The 18,114-nt window shown below is 40.7% G+C and overlaps 1 protein-coding gene across 4 annotated transcripts in view; it reads left to right on the top strand.

Annotated features, from left to right (window-relative positions):
- The window catches only part of MYH10 (myosin heavy chain 10), a gene marked incomplete at both ends in the record, with an annotated part of 131,010 nt that overhangs the window by 21,222 nt on the left and 91,674 nt on the right, over positions 1-18,114 (top strand). For all 4 annotated transcript variants that reach the window (XM_084238712.1, XM_084238711.1, XM_084238714.1 and 1 more), the window contains one exon: positions 8,112-8,139. In XM_084238712.1, coding sequence (XP_084094838.1) covers positions 8,112-8,139 — 28 coding nt within the window. The remainder of the gene's footprint in view (positions 1-8,111; positions 8,140-18,114) is intronic.

Below are 18,114 nucleotides of genomic sequence, written 5' to 3'. Positions count from 1 at the left end.
AGAGACTGTTAGAGAATGACTATCTCACTGAGGTACAAGAAATGCAGACAATATTGAGTGGTAATAAATACTATGATGAAAACTAAGGGAGGAGAGGGTACAGGTGTAGAGCGAAGGGGTTAGTGCTGGAATGAAATAATGATGTCATAGGGTGATGAGTTGGAAAAAATGTACTTATCCTTTAGCCAAAAATAAGTAAATTTTTTTTAAAGATTTATTTTCCTTTATACAAGAACTGGGGTACAGGCCAGAGGATGGGAAAGTGAAGGATTCACTAGAGATGGAGCAGGGAGCAGAACAGGCAGATGGACAGAAGATACTGCTGAGGGTAGCAGCGGGCAAGGCAGGAGAGGTCTGCCACGCCATGTGGGTATCTCCCTGCCGGCCAGGAATCAAACGGTGCTGCAGAGGTTGCAGACAGCTTCTCAGCACTGCACTCAATCCACTGCACCGCCAGGGAGGCCCAAAAATCCGTAAATACTAGCAATAAAAAATATGTAGAACCTAAATAAATTGCAAAACTTTTTGAAGTATTAAAGAGATGTAAAGGTGTAATATATTGTTTTTTTTTAAAGATTTTATTTATTTATATAAGAACTGGGGTACAGGCCAGATGTGCGGGAGGGTAAGAGGATTTACCAGAGACAGGGCGGAGAACAGAACAGGCAGACTGACGAAATACACTGCTGAGGGGAGCAGTGGGCGAGACAGGAGAGCTCTGCCGCACCATGTGGAACCCTTGCAGGCCGGCTGGGATCAAATTGGCGGTGCAGAGGCTGCGGACAGCTTCACAGCGCTGCGCCCAACCACCTGCGCCACCAGGAGAGGCCCGGTGTGATATATTATTAGATGGGAAAACTTAGTGTATATTTTTATTAAGGTATCATTTGCATACAGTGAAATTTATCTCTTTTGTGTGTAGTTTTGTGACTTGACAAATAACAGTATAACTACAACAAAGATATAGAAACATTTCCTCATCCCCTAACATTTCCACACACTCCTTGTTCCTTGTGGTTTTTCCCACCCTCTAGTCTCTGGCAACCACTGAAGCGATATTTTGTTTATTCATTTGTTTTTTTTGGTTTCCTGTAGTTTTTGTCTTTTCCAGAATGTCATATAATCATACACATTTATTCTTTTAATAGTGGTATTTTCCATTACCATAATGCATTTAAAATTGATTTTTAAATAGTTCAGTCTCTTTTAGTGATGGATAGTATTCCATTAAATGCTCATTCAACCATTTGCAAGACATTTAGAGTGTTTCCAACTTGGGACAATTAAGATACTAGAAACAGGGCCTCGTTGGTGTCACAAGGGGTTAAGTCTCAGCACTATGAAGCTTTCACCAGCCACTGTAGCAAGAGATTGATCCCTGCCCAGGAAGCTAACCCGTAATGGCACAGCAGACCTCTCCTGCCTCGCCTGCTGCCCCCCTCAGCAGTGTATTCCAGTAGATCCTCCTGTTCTGCTCCCCACTCTGTTCTACACTCCAGCTCTTGTATGCATAAATAAAAAAAATCTTTAAAAAAAATTTTTTTAAGTTACCAAAAAAAAAAAAAAGATACTAGAAACATTTGTAAACAGCTTTTTGATTTTTGTTTCACTTGAGTCAATATCTAGAGTTAGGATTGCTGGTTTATATGGTAGGTTTATGTTTAACTTTATAAGAAATTACCAAACTGATTTCCTAAGTGGTCGTGCAGTTTTGCATTCCTTCTAGCAATGGACGGAGTTCTCCTTCTGCATCTTTGTTAGCACTCACTAGTAGCAGTTAGGTTTTCTTACATTATAGTGTTTCTAACAAGTGTGTTGTGGTAGCTCATGGTGATCTGAAATCTCATTTCCCTAATGACTGCTACTAATAAGCATCTTTCAATGCATTTATTTGTCACCTGCATGTATCTTCTTTGGTGAAATATCCAAATTTCTTGACCATTTTTAAGAATTAGATTTCTTTGAGAATTCTTTTTCCTTTTTAGATATAAATCCTTTATTGGATAAATGATTAGTAATTTTTTTCACCCAGTCTGTATTTAGAGCAAGGTGTGGATTGTAGTTTATTTACATATAGATATCCAATTGACCTTGTGACAATTACTAATCATGTTGAGGAGACTTTTTTCTCTGATGAATTGCCTCTGTACCTTTGTTGAGATCAATGTCAGTGCTTTTGCTAGTATCACACACAAGATATTTGCCAGTATCTTGATTGCAATAGACAATAATGAATCTTGAAATCAAGTAGTATAAGGCTTCCATTATTGTTCTTTTTAACAATTGTTTTCTATATTGTAGTTCCCTTGCCTTCCATATATATTTTAAAAATCAGCATGTCATTTTCTACAGAAAAAGTCCTGCTGTTGTATTTTGATCAGAGTGCATAGAATCTATACATCAGTCATTTAAGGCAGAATTGACAGCAGTATTGAGTCATGGTTTTAATTTATGTAGGTCTTTTTTTTTTTAAGATTTTATTTATTTATGCATACAAGAGCTGGGGTGTAGGCCAGAGGTAGGGGAGGTGAGAGGATTCACCAGAGACAGAGTGGGGAGCAGAACAGGAGAATCTACTGAAATACACTGTTGAGGGGAGCAGCGGGCAAGACAGGAGAGGTCTGCTGTGCCAGGTGGGTCGGCTCCCTGGCCGGGGATCGAACTCTTGCTGAGACTTAACCCCTTGCACCACCAGGGAGGTCACTATGTAGGTTTTTTTTTTTTTTTTTAAGATTTATTTATTTATGCATACAAGAGCTGGGGCACAGGCCAGAGGTACGGGGGTGAGAGGATTCACCAGAGACAGAGTGGGGAACAGAGCAGGCAGACTGACTGAAATACACTGCTGAGGGGAGCAGCGGGCGAGACAGGAGAGGTCTGCTGCGCCATGTGGCTTTCTTCCTGGCTGGCCAGGGATTGAACTTGTGCTGCAGAGGCTGCGAACAGCTTTATAGTGGGTGCTTAACCCCTCGCACCACCAGGGAGGCCCTGTAGGTCTTTTTTGATGTCTTTTCACCACCAGTGTTTTGTAGTCTTCAGCATACAGATTTGCACATACTTTGTTAGGATTTTGTTTTTTAAATGAAACTTTAAAATTTTTTATTTACATTTTAATTGTAATTTGAAATTTAACATTCCAGTTATTCAATATTAATATATAGAAATGCTATTTTTATTTAATTTTAAAATTTTATATATTTTTACATCATTTTTCATTTTTGCACAGTGTATGCATTATCATCTTGGTTATAGTCCCCATACAATTCCCACCACCCTTGTTTTGATCCTACTCCCTTCTCCACTCCTACTCCCCCCGTAGTGTGTCTCTGGTTTATAGTTGCTTGTTGATTTTGATTTTTACTTTATTATAATTAGTCATTTTCCTGGTCCCTTATTTAGGTTTTCTAATTTCCCTCTATGAGTGAGACCATTGGTAATTTTCTTTTTTTTTTTCTGGCTTATTTCTCTGAGCTTCATCCCTTCCAGCTCCATCCATGTTGCTGCAAATTGCATGAGTTTATCTTTTTTGATTACAGAGTAATATTCCATTTGTATATATACCACATCTTCTTGATTCAGTCATCTATTTGGGGGCATTTGGGCTGTTTCCATAGCTTAGCTATTGTAAATAGTGCTGCTATAAACATAGAGGTGCAGGTGTCCTTTTGAATTAATGTTTCTGTGTCCTTTGGGTAAATATCTAGGAGTGGAATTACTAGATCATATGGAAGCTCCATTTTTAGTAGATCGAGGAATCTCCACAAAGCTCTCCATAGAGGTTAGACCAGTTTGCACTCCCATCAGCAGTGCAGGAGAGTTCCTTTCTCTCCACATCCTTGTCAACATTGTTGTTGCTAGTTTTTTTACTATGTGCCATTCTCACTGGTGTAAGATGGTATCGCATTGTAGTTTTGATTTGCATTTTTTCATATGCCTGTTGGCTATTTGCATAGAAATACTCTTTTTAAAGAAATAATATTGATGTTGAAATTTGTGGCCTGTCAATACTCCTGTGCTCTTAATTTTTTCTTGCTTTGTGATGTTAAATCGGAGTGGTGAGAACAAATCCTTATCTTGTTACTGATGTGGGCTGGGAGGTGGCTAGCATTCAGTTTTTTACCATTAAAGGATGATCTCAACTATAGATTTGTTTGTAGATATTCTTTGTTAGGTTGATTATATTCCCTTGTATTTCTATTTGCTAAGTTAGGTTTTGAAATCATGAATGGATGTTGAATTTTATCAGATGATTAATGGTTTTCTTCTTTGGTCTGAATCAGTGATTTAGATTGTTTGCCTTTTGATTGTTGACCTAAACTTGAATTTCTAGGGCAAACATCACCTGTACATCATGTGTATTATTCTTTTTATATCAGTATATTATCCTTTTTATTAATATATTGTTGAATTTGATTAGCTAACATTTTATTAAGAATTTTTGTGCCCTTATGATAGATATTGTACGCGTTCTTCTTTTATTGTAATGTTTTTTCTGGCTTTAGTATCAGGGTAAGCTTGTCTCTTAGAATATACCAGGAAATGTTTCTTCCTTTTCAATTTTCTGATGAGTTTATATAGAATTGGTACTATTTTTTCCTTCAATATATTGTAGAATTCACCTATGAAGCTATGTTTTCTTTGTGGTACGGTTTTAAATTATAAATTCATTTTATTTAGTAAATACAGGGCTATTTGTGTTATAATTTCTTGAGTGAACTTTAATAGTTTATCTTTTAAAGAAATTGTTCCATTTATCTTTTCAAATATTTTGGTATAAAGTGGTTACAAAGTGGTTACAAATGTTTCCTTAACATCCTTTTAGCATTTATATAAGGTCTGTAGTTGTGTTTCCTTCCTTATTCTCATGTTGATAATTTGTCTTTTTCTTTAGCAGTTTGGCTAGAAGTTTATCAATTTCATTGATCTTCTCAAAGAATCAGTATTTGGTTTAATTGATTTGTCTTTTTACTGTTTTCCATTTCATGATTTCTGTCCTTTATACTTTTGGTTTGCTTTGCTCTTTTTTATTTTTTTTTAAGAAGTGAGATCATTGATTTGAAACCTTTTCACTGTTGAAAATGTGATTTAGTTCCACATTGTTAATTGAGTTACATCTGTATGTACTCAAATTTTTGGATTTGCTTAGGAAAATACTGAGTATCAAGTGAGTCTTTACTCTTAGAAGGCTAGTTGCATTTTTGAAAGTAAAATTGTTTACTTTAAACTGTGTCAGGTTACATTTCTAGGTTTTTAGAGTGTAAAGATCATTGTAAATTGTTATCATGCTTAAGTTGGCCCTTGAAGTATGAACATTCAGTGAAGCAAAAGGGAGAAGTACAAGCACAGTTGGAAAGAATCTTGAAAATTGTAGGGGCCATTGCTTTCTTGTAGTGATACTGAAACTGAAGCCCAAAACTAGTACAGAGTTGTTTTGGGGGGAGGGGTGGTGTGTGTGTGTGTGTGTGTGTGTGTGTGTGTGTGTGTGTGTGTGTGTTGGCGGGGGAGGAGGGAGCTCAGAAACACGGGTAGGGGGGATGAGTATGGAGCAGACTTGAAGATACTGTGGTTGAATGGGTCTCAATTTCAGGTGATAATAGTTACAGATGGAGGTAGAAAACCATTCTGACTGAATTAGGAGACATTTTAATTTTGGTTAATTTTTTGTGAGTTTTGATTTCTTTAATGTGCCATCCATAAAAGGATGTAGCAGAGTTCTATAGAAATTGCTCAGAACAGGCAAATTTAGGAACCTGGGGTTCATATTTGAGTAAATAAGCAGAGCATAGTTTTATAGGTGAAGAACTTAAAGCCAGCAAGGAACCAGCGTATCACTTAGAGAGTCAGTGGGTGGCTGTGTTGGAACTAGAATAAAAGGTTACCATTACCACTGTCTTGCCAGTGCTTGCATGGTACCTCCCATGGATTTCTCTCAGGCAGCACCTTCTAGTGGGCAGTCAGTTGCCAGTATCATTTGTCTAATTCCAAAATTTGGTTAAAAGAGGGAAACAGGGGCCTCCCTAATGGCCTACTGGTTAAGTCTCAGTGCTACCACCTCCACGGCCCTCCTGTGGCAAAGTGGCCTGAGTTTGATCCCTGGCCAGCCAGAGAGGTGACCCACATGGCATAGCAGACCTCTCCTGTCTCTCCCGCTGCTCCCTCAGCAGTGTATTTCAGTAGATCTGCCTGTTCTGCACCCCTCCTCTGTGCTGGTGAATCCTCTCACCCCCTGCCCCCCGCACTTCTGGCCAACACCCCAGTTCTTCTGTGCAAAAATAAATAAAATAAAAATCCTACAATAATGGAATAATTCTTTTTTAAAAAAAAATTATTTATGCATATAAGAGCTGGGGGACAGGCCAAGATACAGGGGGTGAGAGGATTCACCAGAGACAGTGGGGAACAGAACAGGCAGATTGACTGAAGTACACTGCTGAGGGGAGCAGTGGGTGAGTCAGGAGAGGTCTCCTGCGCCATATGGGATCAAACTCGTGCTCTGGAGGCTGCGGATTGTTTCATAGTGCAGTGCTTAATCCCTTGAGCCACCAGGGAAGCCCAATAATGGAATAATTCTTTAAAAAAATAAAAAGAAGGAAACATTTAGAAACATGTGGGAAGCATGTCTGAGAAGGTTTCTGCTGAGGAGATATAGCTGAGCAGAGCGTGAAAGGACTACTAGGTTGTGGGGCTGAGAAGATCATGTTAAAGAAAGGATGTGGCAGGACCTCTGGGAAAATGAAAGCATAAAGGAGGGAAACATCAGCTGTGTACGGTGAGTGCTGTCTGTGCAGCCAGATGGAAAAAGTCAGTAGGCTCTATTAAGAATTAACTTAGACTTGGGCCAGGCAGTAATATGCTCTTTGTATAACTCAGCTTATACATAGGCTATGACTGGATTTGTCTGTTTTATTATATGAAGAGTGTGATACAGTGAATGAGTTTTCTCTTTGTGGTGGATGATTTCTCTTTGATGAATGTTATTTATGCCTGAACTACTGTGAAATGGTTATTTAGTCCCTGGTGACATCACCAGAGGAAAAGCAAATACAGCCCCAGGAGAGACAAAAAAAAAATCCCCGACTCAAACCATGAATGCAGTTCCTTTAGAAGGAATGGCAAGTTGGGCCAGTCATGTTAGGAACACTGGTGCTACAACTAGACAGACCTGGGGTCTCAGCCCCAGCATCCTTGCCCCTTAGTAGCTCTGTGACTTGTGAGAATTACCTAGCCTCTTGGTAGAACATTTTCCCACCTGTAAAATAGAGATAGTAATTATGAGTGATGGAAATGAAATTATATATCCTACACTGGTGGTTTTGTCCACAGACTTACTGGCGCCTGGGATTTCACCTTTTCATTTGAAAAATTGAGCTGAAAATGTAAATCCTTAATCACTTGAAATCATTAAATTGTTTTCATTGTACATTCTTTTGGTTTTTTTTGTGTTTTTGTTTTTGTTTTTTTGTTTAGAGAAAGAAAAAAGTTTATTGAGGAGAAAAGGAACCAAAAAAGTGGGACTCCCAGGCTGGTGGAACCAGGCCAGGGAGGGGCAAGGAAGCTGTCTTTTGTTATTTTTGATATAAGTAATGTTTTGAGAGAGTGGTTAAGCTTCATATGTGTTTATCCTCCTTCAACCTTCTCCATTCCATGTTTGATCCTTTTTTTTTTTTTTTACCTCCTTTAAGATGAAAGTAGAAATGATTCCTCTCTGCTTATGGGTGTTCTGGAAGCCATTCTGAAAGCTGGTGGTTTCCAAATATGCCCCTAAATCAGAATCACCTGAAAATGCTCTAGTGAGGGTGGAGCTCCAGAAAGTTTATGTTCATTAGTCTTCCCAGGTGTATTTGATACACCTACAGTTTCAGAATCAAGGTTGACTAGGCTTATTAAGTCTTCTAAACCTGGGTTGTTATTTACTCACAGAATCTGACATAATATTATGTGTAATTGACTGGGTATAGGTCTGTATGATAGGGTCAGGGAAGAGTCAACCTTAGAGGAGTAGCTTTACTAATATTATATAGGCTATTACTGTAACTTTATTATATCAAATATTTTTTGAACCAGGCAAATGGTCACTTTCTTTTTTTTGTTTGTTTTGTTTTGTTTTATAGATCGTGAGGACCAGTCAATTCTTTGCACGTAAGTAAATGTTGAATGTTTAGACTTGCTTTTGATTCTGTTGGACAGAAAAGCAATTTTTATATGGGGGTGGGGGCAAGTAGAGCAGTGATTTTTAAGAGTTTAATGTCAACCTTGCAGTTATATTAAGATTATATGAGTTGCTTAAATTTGGTGTTACTATTTGGCTGTAAAGTAGACTTTCACACATTTCATGTTAATCTGTGAAACTTAGATTTTTAATTTATATGTCCAGAGGTTAGCCTTCTGGACATTTCCATAATTTATCCCTATTACCCAGTAATCACTATTGATTATCATGTGCCTTGTATTAGAGTCACAATTGAATAAAATAATATGAATGGCAAAAATTGACTAGATTTGCACATTACTAGATCACTTTGCCTGCAGTGTAGAGAATGAATTGGAGGAAAAATGAAATCGTTATCTAGGCAAGAGATGATGGTGACTTCAGGAGAAGTGATTGTGAACCTAAAGAGAGTAGATAAAGTGGTATTCAGTTTGGGAGACAGACTCCAGTGCTAGCAAGCACAGGGCAGGTTCTATATTGATTTAGGCAGACAGAAAAGAGAGTCCTGGAGTCCTCAGTGGCTTTTCCAGGCTTTAATGTTCTTTTTGTATTAATTGTTGTGAGATAAGCTTGCAGCCTGGCAAGGCATGGAGGCTGGGAGCTGGGAGACTGTCAGCGATTCATTCCTTTGGCTCTCTCTGGCGTTTTCTCGTGGTGTCTTCTCATAGCCGTTCCTGTTTCTGATACCACAGCCTCCAGGCTCAGGTGTGCACATTACGCATGCCCACACCATACTCCAGGTGCCCACCATCGGGTATGCGTGCCCTGCACCCATGCCCCCAAGTGCCTTCTGCATTCAAGGCCACAGGTGATAGCCACAAAAGCTGGTGGCGTAAATGCCTGACCAATTCACTTACCCTACACAGACTCACTAGTACTTAGTGATTTCCACACCTAAGGACAAGCAGCTAAGAGAGAAGATCAAAGTGTCCCCTGATGACCTGGGAAATAGAAGAACAGATTTGGAGTGGAAGATAATGCATTTGATTTAGGTCACATTGACTTTGACAGGCCTGTGACTTATCCAAGTGGAACTACCCGTCAGGCTATTGGATATATGGGTGTGGCGCTCAGGGAGAAAACTGTGCCAGAAATGCAGCTCTGATAGCATGGGTAGCAAGGGAAGCAAGCCATGCTGTGAATGAGGTTGCCTTAGAGGAATGTGGTAAGAGAGAAGACAGTATGAATCCTGAGGAAAATCGACATTCAAGGGTCAGGCAGAGGACGGGGTGCCGCAGTCAGTTAAAACGATCCACTAGAGAGGTATCAGGAGGCAAGAGTGTGTGATGACTCAGTGGCTAGGGATAAAGACACTGCTAGTGAGGTAGTGGTCGGCATATCAGATGCAGATGAGATTGAGTGAGATATACAGAAACTCGCGTGGGACTTAGCAGTAGAGCAGTGTGGTGGTGGCATGGACTGGGGACTGGAGGGAGGTAGAGGAATGACTAGGAAGAACTAAAAATAGAAAGTAAGGCACCAAGTATAGTCCTACTCCTTTGAAATAGTTTGAAAATGTATATGACAATAGTGTGAGTCATAATAAATATATATTCGTTTGGTTTAAGGCACAGAACTCCTAAAACCCTTGGAATCACCTTAGTGATGAGGTATTTTTTATGTTAATAAGGCGACTTGGATGGGGACGAGTGGTGCAAGGGGTTAAGCACCGCACTGTGAAGCTATCTGCAGCCTCTGCAGCACAAGTTTGATCCCCTGCCGGCCAGGGAGAAACCCACATGACACGGCAGACCTCTCCTGTCTCGCCTGCTGCTCCCCTCAGCAGTGTATTTCAGTCAATCTGCCTGTTCTGTTCCCCACTGTCTTTTGTGAATCCGCTCACCCCCGTATCTCTGGCCTGTGCCCCAGCTCTTGTATGCATAAATAAATAAATCTTTAAAAAAAAAAAAGAGGATGGGGACTGGTTATCAGGAGAACCAATTAAAGGGTTGGACCTTTAGGGCCGGGGGAGGGGGGGAAAGGGCTGGAGATTGAATTGATCCCAGGTGGCCAACAGCTTAAATCAGTTATACCTGTGAAATAAAGCCTCCACAAAAGGCCTAAAGGACAGCGTTGGAGAGCTTCCTGATTGGTGCTAGAAGAGTCAAAGTTGCCGGGGAAGGCTGGGAAGCTCCCTGCCCTTTCCCCATACGCCTCTCTACATCTCTCTTCCATCCATCTGCTCCTGAGTTATACATCCTTTATAGTAAACCAGCAATCTAGTAAGTAAAATGTTTCTCTGATTCTGCAAGCCACTCTAGCAAGTTGAACCTGAGAAGGAAAGGGGCCCAGGGGAATCTCTGATAACTGAGTAAGGAGGGGGAGGTCAAGGGAAAGAGGAATCTCTGATAAGTATAGCTAGTATTTCAGAAGTAAAGGTAACAACCTGAACTTGTAACTGGTGTCTGAAGTTCAAGGCAGGAGGGGGGCGGGGGTTGGTCATTGGAACCTCTAATCTGTACCTGGTTGTCAGAAGAACAGGAGATAAACTTGTGGTTTGTTACTAATGTCTGAAGCGGTGAAGGACTGGCCCCTTTACCTGCGGAATATGATGCTGTCTTCAGGTCGATAATGTTGGTATTGAGTAGAATTCTCAGACATCTAGCTGGTATCTGAAACTATCAGATGTGTGTGGGAACCCTCTCCCCTCACCTGCTTAAAGTGAAACGAGTGATGATCATCTTAAGAGATGGACAGAATTCCTGTTGTTGCTGGTGATTTTTTTTTTGAAGATTTATTTATACAAACAAGAACTGGGGTACAGGCCAGAAATGTGGGGAGGGGTGAGAGGATTCATCAGAGACAGAGTGGGGAACAGAACAGGCGAAATGACTGAAGTACACCGCCGAGGGGAGCAGCGGGAGAGACAGGAGAGGTCTGCTGCACCATGTGGGTTGCTCCCTGGCCGGTGATCACACTCATGCTGCAGTGGCTGCGGATGCTTCATAGGCTGCGTCTTAACCCCTTGCGCCACCAGGGAGGCTCTCTGATGATGTTTTTAATATGGGAGAGATTAAAGGCTAAGAGAGAGCTGGAGCAGAAAAGTGAGAACTGAGCAAGGAAGGTATTGAGGGCACGGGAATTGGATGTTTGAGCAGGGCCAAGACATGGGGGAGATGCGACTCCTGCAAGGTTGACAGGGTCAAGGAGCTTGGCAGGTACTGATGTAGGTAAGTAGGGGTAGGGAGACTGGGAATGAAAGAAGTTATTATCTAATTAAATAGGTAAGTTTCTATGAGATAGAAAGTTGGTTATCTAATAAGGAGGAGGAGGACTAGCAGATTAGGAGAGTTATAAACAGCTGACACTAGTCAGCTTTGTGGTGGTATAAATTTTCTTCTAACATTGTTTAATCTCAGTTATGTAAATTCGCTTTTTCATAATTTCTAGGTTATATAGATTAGCTTTTTTGAAACAACAAACCACCCTGAAACTTAATGGGTTAAAACAGGTTGTTTCTGCAGGTTTCCCCACAGTTGGGTCAGGCTCAGTTGGATGATTCTGCTGAGCTCTCTCACCTGGGGCTCACCCATGCATCTGTGGTTAGATGCTCTGATGGCTGGAAGCTGGCCACCGGCTGTTGGCTGGGGTATATTGGTTTCTTCTCCACATGTCCTCTCATTCTCCAGTAGGGTAGCCCTGGCTATTAATGTGGTGGAAGGGTCTAGGAGCAGCAAGAGGGCAATCTCCAATGTGTAAGCACTATTCAAGTCTCTGCTTATGTCACATTTGCTGCCATCCCTCTCTCCAAAGCAGACATTTGACCAAGGCCAATTCAATGTGGGAAACACTACCAAAGTGTATAGACACTAGAGTGAAACATTCACCGTGAGAATGCTAGTGGGCTGAACTATTTGGCCCACCAAATAGTTGCAGTTTTTGCAAGGGGTACAAATGGGAGACAATGGAGCAAAAGATTTGAGGATAATGGCAAGAGAATTGTGATGGACCACGGGGTATGGGCAAAGAGGGGAGGAAATTGATGGGAAGTAGATGTATCAAAGAACTAGAGATCTTGGTGAACTAGAACAGATGTGTTGGGGACACTGGAGTGGCAGAGCAGTACCAGCTGTGTGGCCACAGAGGGTGAGCTGTTATACCTGGGGTATGGTCACAGGAGAGGAAGCTGAAGAGAGGTGGTAATAAATAGGTCATTGGAATGGCTCACAGGCAGGGGCTTGGCATCTGCCATTCACACAAGGAGAGGGAGTCTTGGCAACATACACAGGAGTGATGAAGGTGAGAAATTTCACTGCCTGTGAGCCCTTTAGGGGACTGTCCTTTATTCCAAGTTAGTATCCTTCCCACTTTTGGGGAATAAAAAGTACTTCCTTCATTTATTTTTAATGACCTTACTAGACAAAATAAATCTGAATGTCAGAACCACTACTACTGCTGTATGAGGGGCTGAGGGGTTAGGGACTTTGATAAGAGGGTCTAGAAGCCACTTTGTGGAGAGGGACAAGGAGGCCACTTTCTTTCTGACTTGTATATTATGCTCCTGTGTGATAAGAGAGACAGGGTGGTCCTTCCCTTGAGAGGCTGTCCAGAGGGGAGAGCCAGGGTGGGAAAGGCTAGCGGGAGAGATAGTATTCTGTTCATAGAAGAGGATGAGCATGTCGCTGATTGCTCACCATGGAATGGGAGTCCCAGAGTATATAGCGGAAGATTTGGAACCAAGGGCAGGAAAGAGACACCGACATACGTTTTAGGCAATGAACTAGGATGACAAATGTGAGTCTGAAGGATTCCCAAAGGATTTCATTTCTCTGGGCTCCTGGTGGGTAGAGAAAGGACTTGGGCCTTTGGACAGCAGCAGCCTTGGCTGGTACTTACTGGCTTCCAGTGGATTCCTAGCGCAGGGTGGCATGCAACAAGATTAATTTCTAGACCCTTGTCATTAATCCCTGGTGACTGCTTGAAGAATCAGTGTGGCAGATTAAGGGTGGTCTGATGCACCTAGGACAACTAGTAAGAAATAGTGTCAGTCAAGTTAGAAGTGATTTGAGATCACCAGAGCGCAGGGTAGACCAATTTAAATTCAACATGTCTAAAAGTTAGCCTTTATTCATATATAAACAAGGTGCATTGCCTGTCCAGTTTCCTTATTTCTGTTATCAGCACTGTGTATCAGAATGTAAGACTTAAAATCTTGCTGTCTGCTTTACTGCCTCTTTTTCTTACCCCTATTTCCAGTTTCCGGGTTTGACATTTCTTTTTTCTATCTTGTCCTAGCCACTTACATCACCTAAGGTCTGCTCCCTTTGGTTGGTCCCAGCTGGTTGACTTGCCTTTAGCTTCTTTCTTCCTCCAGGGAGGAAATATGCCCAATTTGAATCCCACCTGTGCAAACCACATCGATTTTCCTTCATCTGGTTCTTTTTTAGATATACAATATTGTTACTTATTTGGGTTATGTGTATCTAGTTATACAACTGGATGGTAAGGTAGGTATTGTGATTTACCTTGATTGCTTTTCAATAATCCCTTGAGAACCTGCCACACTATCCTGAACCTAGCATATTCTTAGAAAATGTTAAAATTTCAAACAAAAGAGTGAATCTCTTAAGTAGAACCAAGAAAACTGGATTAAGTACAGATTAGGAGGTTTTAGAAACTAATGTCTTTTTAAGAGTAAAACCTTTCTGATACCATTTTTTAAAATACATTTTATTTTGAAACCTCAAATCTACACAGGAACAGTATGTGATCCCCATATACCCATCACCCAGCTTCAGTAATTTAAAGATTTTACACTTGCTTTTATTTTTCCCCTTTTAAACCGTTGTTGAAAAATTCCCCTGGATTTTGTTTTTCAAAAAATTCAAATATGCAGAGAAATTGAAAGAACATTGCTTTAGATGTCCATGTAAGACATACCATTCACTTAAATTTGTCAGTTTTCTGTAAACACATACCTTATTAAAAACCATTTCCAATTCAGTTACACATCCTGACCTTTTACTCCTAACTTCGAGTGTCTCCTAACAAAAAGGGACTTCCCTCATAACCAGAGACCATTATCACACTTCACAAGAGTAACATTGATTCAGTAATATAATCTAATATAGGCTCTGCATTCATATTTCTGTAATAGTCCTCAGTATGTCTTTTTAAAGTTTTTAAAATCCATGATCCTATGAAGAATCACTTTTTTTTTTTTTAAACATTGGCCAAAAAGTCAATTATGTAGAATCTTGTTCTATAAGTGTCTTAAAAATTATGTTGCAGTGCAATTCTGACACTAACTTGTCTGGATACACTCCTCCACATGGTGCCCGCATTGCAGACACCAGACACAAGCCCAGGTTCCCAGTGCATGCACACTTCTGACTGTCTGACTACAAATTTGGAAGTTGTCACTGCCCTCCTTGGGTTTGATAACTCACTGGAATGACAAATCAAAGCCAGGCAAAGGAAGAGACACAGAATGAGGTCAGGAAGGTTGCAAACACCAAGTTTCATGTACTCTGGGCGTGTCCTCTCCCTGCACATCAGTGTCCATCACCAGCCAGAAACCTTACCCAAGCTTTGGAGTCCAGAATTTTATTGGGGTTTTGTTACCTGGACATGAATGATTGAGTCACTGGCCATATCATTAAACTCACTCACCAATCTCCCAAACACCACATTCTCCCTCCTACCCCCCCAATCCCCCCCCCCCATTCCCGCCCAAGGAGGGTCAGGTCCAAACTTTTTTTTTTTTAAAGATTTATTTATGCACACAAGAACTGTAGTACAGGCCAGAGGTGTGGGGGGTGAGAGGATTCACCGAAGAGAGTGAGGAGCAGAACAGGCAGATCTACGTCAATACACTGCTAAGGGGAGCAGCGGGCAAGATAGGAGAAGTCTGTTGTGCCATGTGGGTCAGCTCTCTGTCCAGGGATTGAACTCATACTGCAGTGGCTGCCAATAGCTTGATAGCATTGTCTTTAATTCCTGCACCACCAGGGAGGCCCCAGCCCCAAACTTCTGGTTACCTAGTTGGTGTTTTGGCATGGACCCCCCAACCGGATCCTATCTGAAGATTCACATGAGTCACCTCATTAGCACACTGTCAGGGCTCCCAATGAGTAACAAAGACCTTCCAGGGACCTTTAAAGGCTCCTTCCCAGAAGCTGGGGATAAAGGCCAGCCAAATTCTTATTATACAGCATCAATTAATAGTCACAGCATGAATCCAGTCACTGAAATTATCCGTGAAATGAGCATAATAGAGAACTGCTAGGGATGATAGCATCACTAACGGTAACCCAGCATGCAAAGCAAGGAGCCAGGTTCAGGACTCAGACCTTGCTTCTTTGATTAGGTTGTTTGGGAGCTTGAATGACCAGTTTTCATGAGGACTTTCAGGACTCTCTGATGACTTCAGTTGACAAAACAAAACATTACTGACCACTGTTGTACTTTTGTCACTGGAAGTGACCATTACAGGCACCTGTAACTGGATGATGAACTTCATTTTCAGACATGTTTGTCATCAATTAATAGGCTTGGGTTTATGAGGGTAGATACTGGTTATTTCAGACACAAAGTAGCAGTCACCAACTACAATGATTTTTTTTTTCTCTTCTAGTTTTTAATTTGTTATAAATTTCCAGCATTTTTTTAAATATAATCCACCATTTAGATTCTACTATTAGTATTTCACTGTATTTGCATTATCATATATTGATCTGTTTATCCATCAGGCCATTTTATTGTTTGTATGGGGAGGAAACTCTTCCTTTTTCCAATGTGGGTCTAGTAGTAGGAGATTTGACAATTGATTAACAGGAGTGAGACAGAATTTACTTACACATGATGTGGCAGTATTCAGTGATGAGTAAATTGCTGAATAACCAGAAATAAAAGATTTATATACTGAACCTGACCAAAAAAAAGAAGTTGGGGAGGGTTCTGTTGGATATTTATGATGCTAATAGAACTGAATTTGCACTCCCTGATGCTAAGGGTCAGTCTTTTCCATCTCAGGAAATTCTCTGGGATGGAGTTCAGCGGCAGCCTTAATTTGGGGGAGAGAATTTTACTTCCTGTAATTGCTGATTGTTGAAATGTTTTCACTTTGAAATAATCCCATGCCACTTTTATGGGCTATTAATCTCTTCATTGAATGCATTTTCAGGCTAAACTTACAGACATTAGTATACTTAAATCCCTAAAAATTTCAAATATAGTGCCAACAAACAAAATTCCAGTATTTATATCTTTTTTTTTTTTTTTAAAGATGTATTTATACAAGAACCGGGGTACAGGCCAGATGTGTGGGAGGGTGAGAGGATTCATCAGAGACAGAGCAGGGAACATAACAGGTAGACTGACGAAGTGCACTGCTGAGGGGAGCAGCGGGCAAGTCAGGAGAGGTCTCTGTGCCATGTTGGTTTCTCCCTGGCTGGCTGGGATTGAACCCACGCTGCAGAGGCTGCGGACAGCTTCACTGTGTGGTGCTCAACTGCCTGTGCCACCAGGGAAGCCCTCCAGTATTTATATCTTTAGCTTTTGAGGCAAAATTTACACTTGGTGAAATATACATATTTTAAGTATACACTGGTATAGCTTAAACCCTTGTCAAGACAAAGAACATAATCATTGCTCCAGAAACTTACCTCTTATAACTTACCAGCAAATCCCTACCTCTGTCTACCTCTTTTAAAATTCATCATGTTTTTTAAATTCTTAGATACCACTGGTTATGATATTTAATAACAATTTTTCTTGTTAATATCTATTATGAGCAACATTGTGACTTGAGAAAGATGAAAATGTGAAACAGTGTATCCTAGACTTGAGAATATGATTATTTCTTGGTGCCTTTGAGGATCCACAAAATAAAGAATTCCAAGAGTGTACAAGTAGGGTCTTCTTAAACTTAGTACACAACTGAATTAAGTTTTCTGTATGAGAATACCTGTTTACTCAATTTTATGGTTATTTTATAGTTATATTAAGTACCTATATTTATATAGTATCGCAGAGAGAAAAATACAATTCTAAGCAACATATTCTGTTTCAAAAATCCACACTTGAGTGCTTTGATAGCTTCTCTTTAAGCTGTCCTTTTTTTTAAAGATTTATTTATTTATTTATTTATACAAGCACTGGGTACAGTCAGAAGCACGGGAGGGTGAGAGAATTCACCAGAGCCAGAGCAGGGAGCAGAGCAGGCAGAAGGACAGAAGTACACTGCTGAGGGGAGCAGCGGGTGGCAGGAGAGGTCTGCGTGCCATGCGGGACCCTCCTCAGGTGGCCGGGGAGCAGCCGGGGATCGAACCGGCGCCACAGAGGCCGCGGGCAGCTTCGCAACCCAGCGCTCTACCGCTGCGCCACCGGGGAGGCCCTAAGCTGTACTTTTTAAATCACCCCTAATTTATCTTTCCCCCAGAAGAATGAAAATTTCATTTGCCCTCTGGCCTTATCTGCCTACAACTTCCCAGCCTGCCTTTATTTCTACAGACTCAGGCCAGGCAATATGAACTCCCACTTAAGGATCCAAGCCCCCTGCTTAGTCACCATTCCTGTATCCTGCCAAGATTTCCTTTCTTGTGAGAGAGCAAAGTCTTTCACACTTGTACCACATGTAATTCCAAGTGAAATCTTGTTAAGAGTTAATCCTCATGTTGCCTTCCCTTCTCAGTAGAATTAAAATTCACAAGACAGTGTGTTTTTTCTGTTCTCTAAGCCCCGTTTTTTAAAGAATACTGTTTGCATTTTATGATTCTTTAGCTGCTGATTAAGTCAAGTATTTTTCCTTATAAATGTATTTGAGTATATCACAACAATTCCAGAACAATGGTTCCTTCTTATTGACTTCTATTAGGATGTAACAATAGATTACTTTCGTTAAGAAATTTTATCTCTAATATGTAAATATTGCATTAAGTTTGCATGACCAAGCCAGCCTGAAT

This window comes from Talpa europaea (assembly GCF_964194135.1).
Source record: "Talpa europaea genome assembly, chromosome: 7".
Classification (NCBI taxonomy): domain Eukaryota; kingdom Metazoa; phylum Chordata; class Mammalia; order Eulipotyphla; family Talpidae; genus Talpa; species Talpa europaea.
Note: the sequence above shows the minus strand (reverse complement) of the source record. Positions and strands in the feature narration are given on the sequence as shown.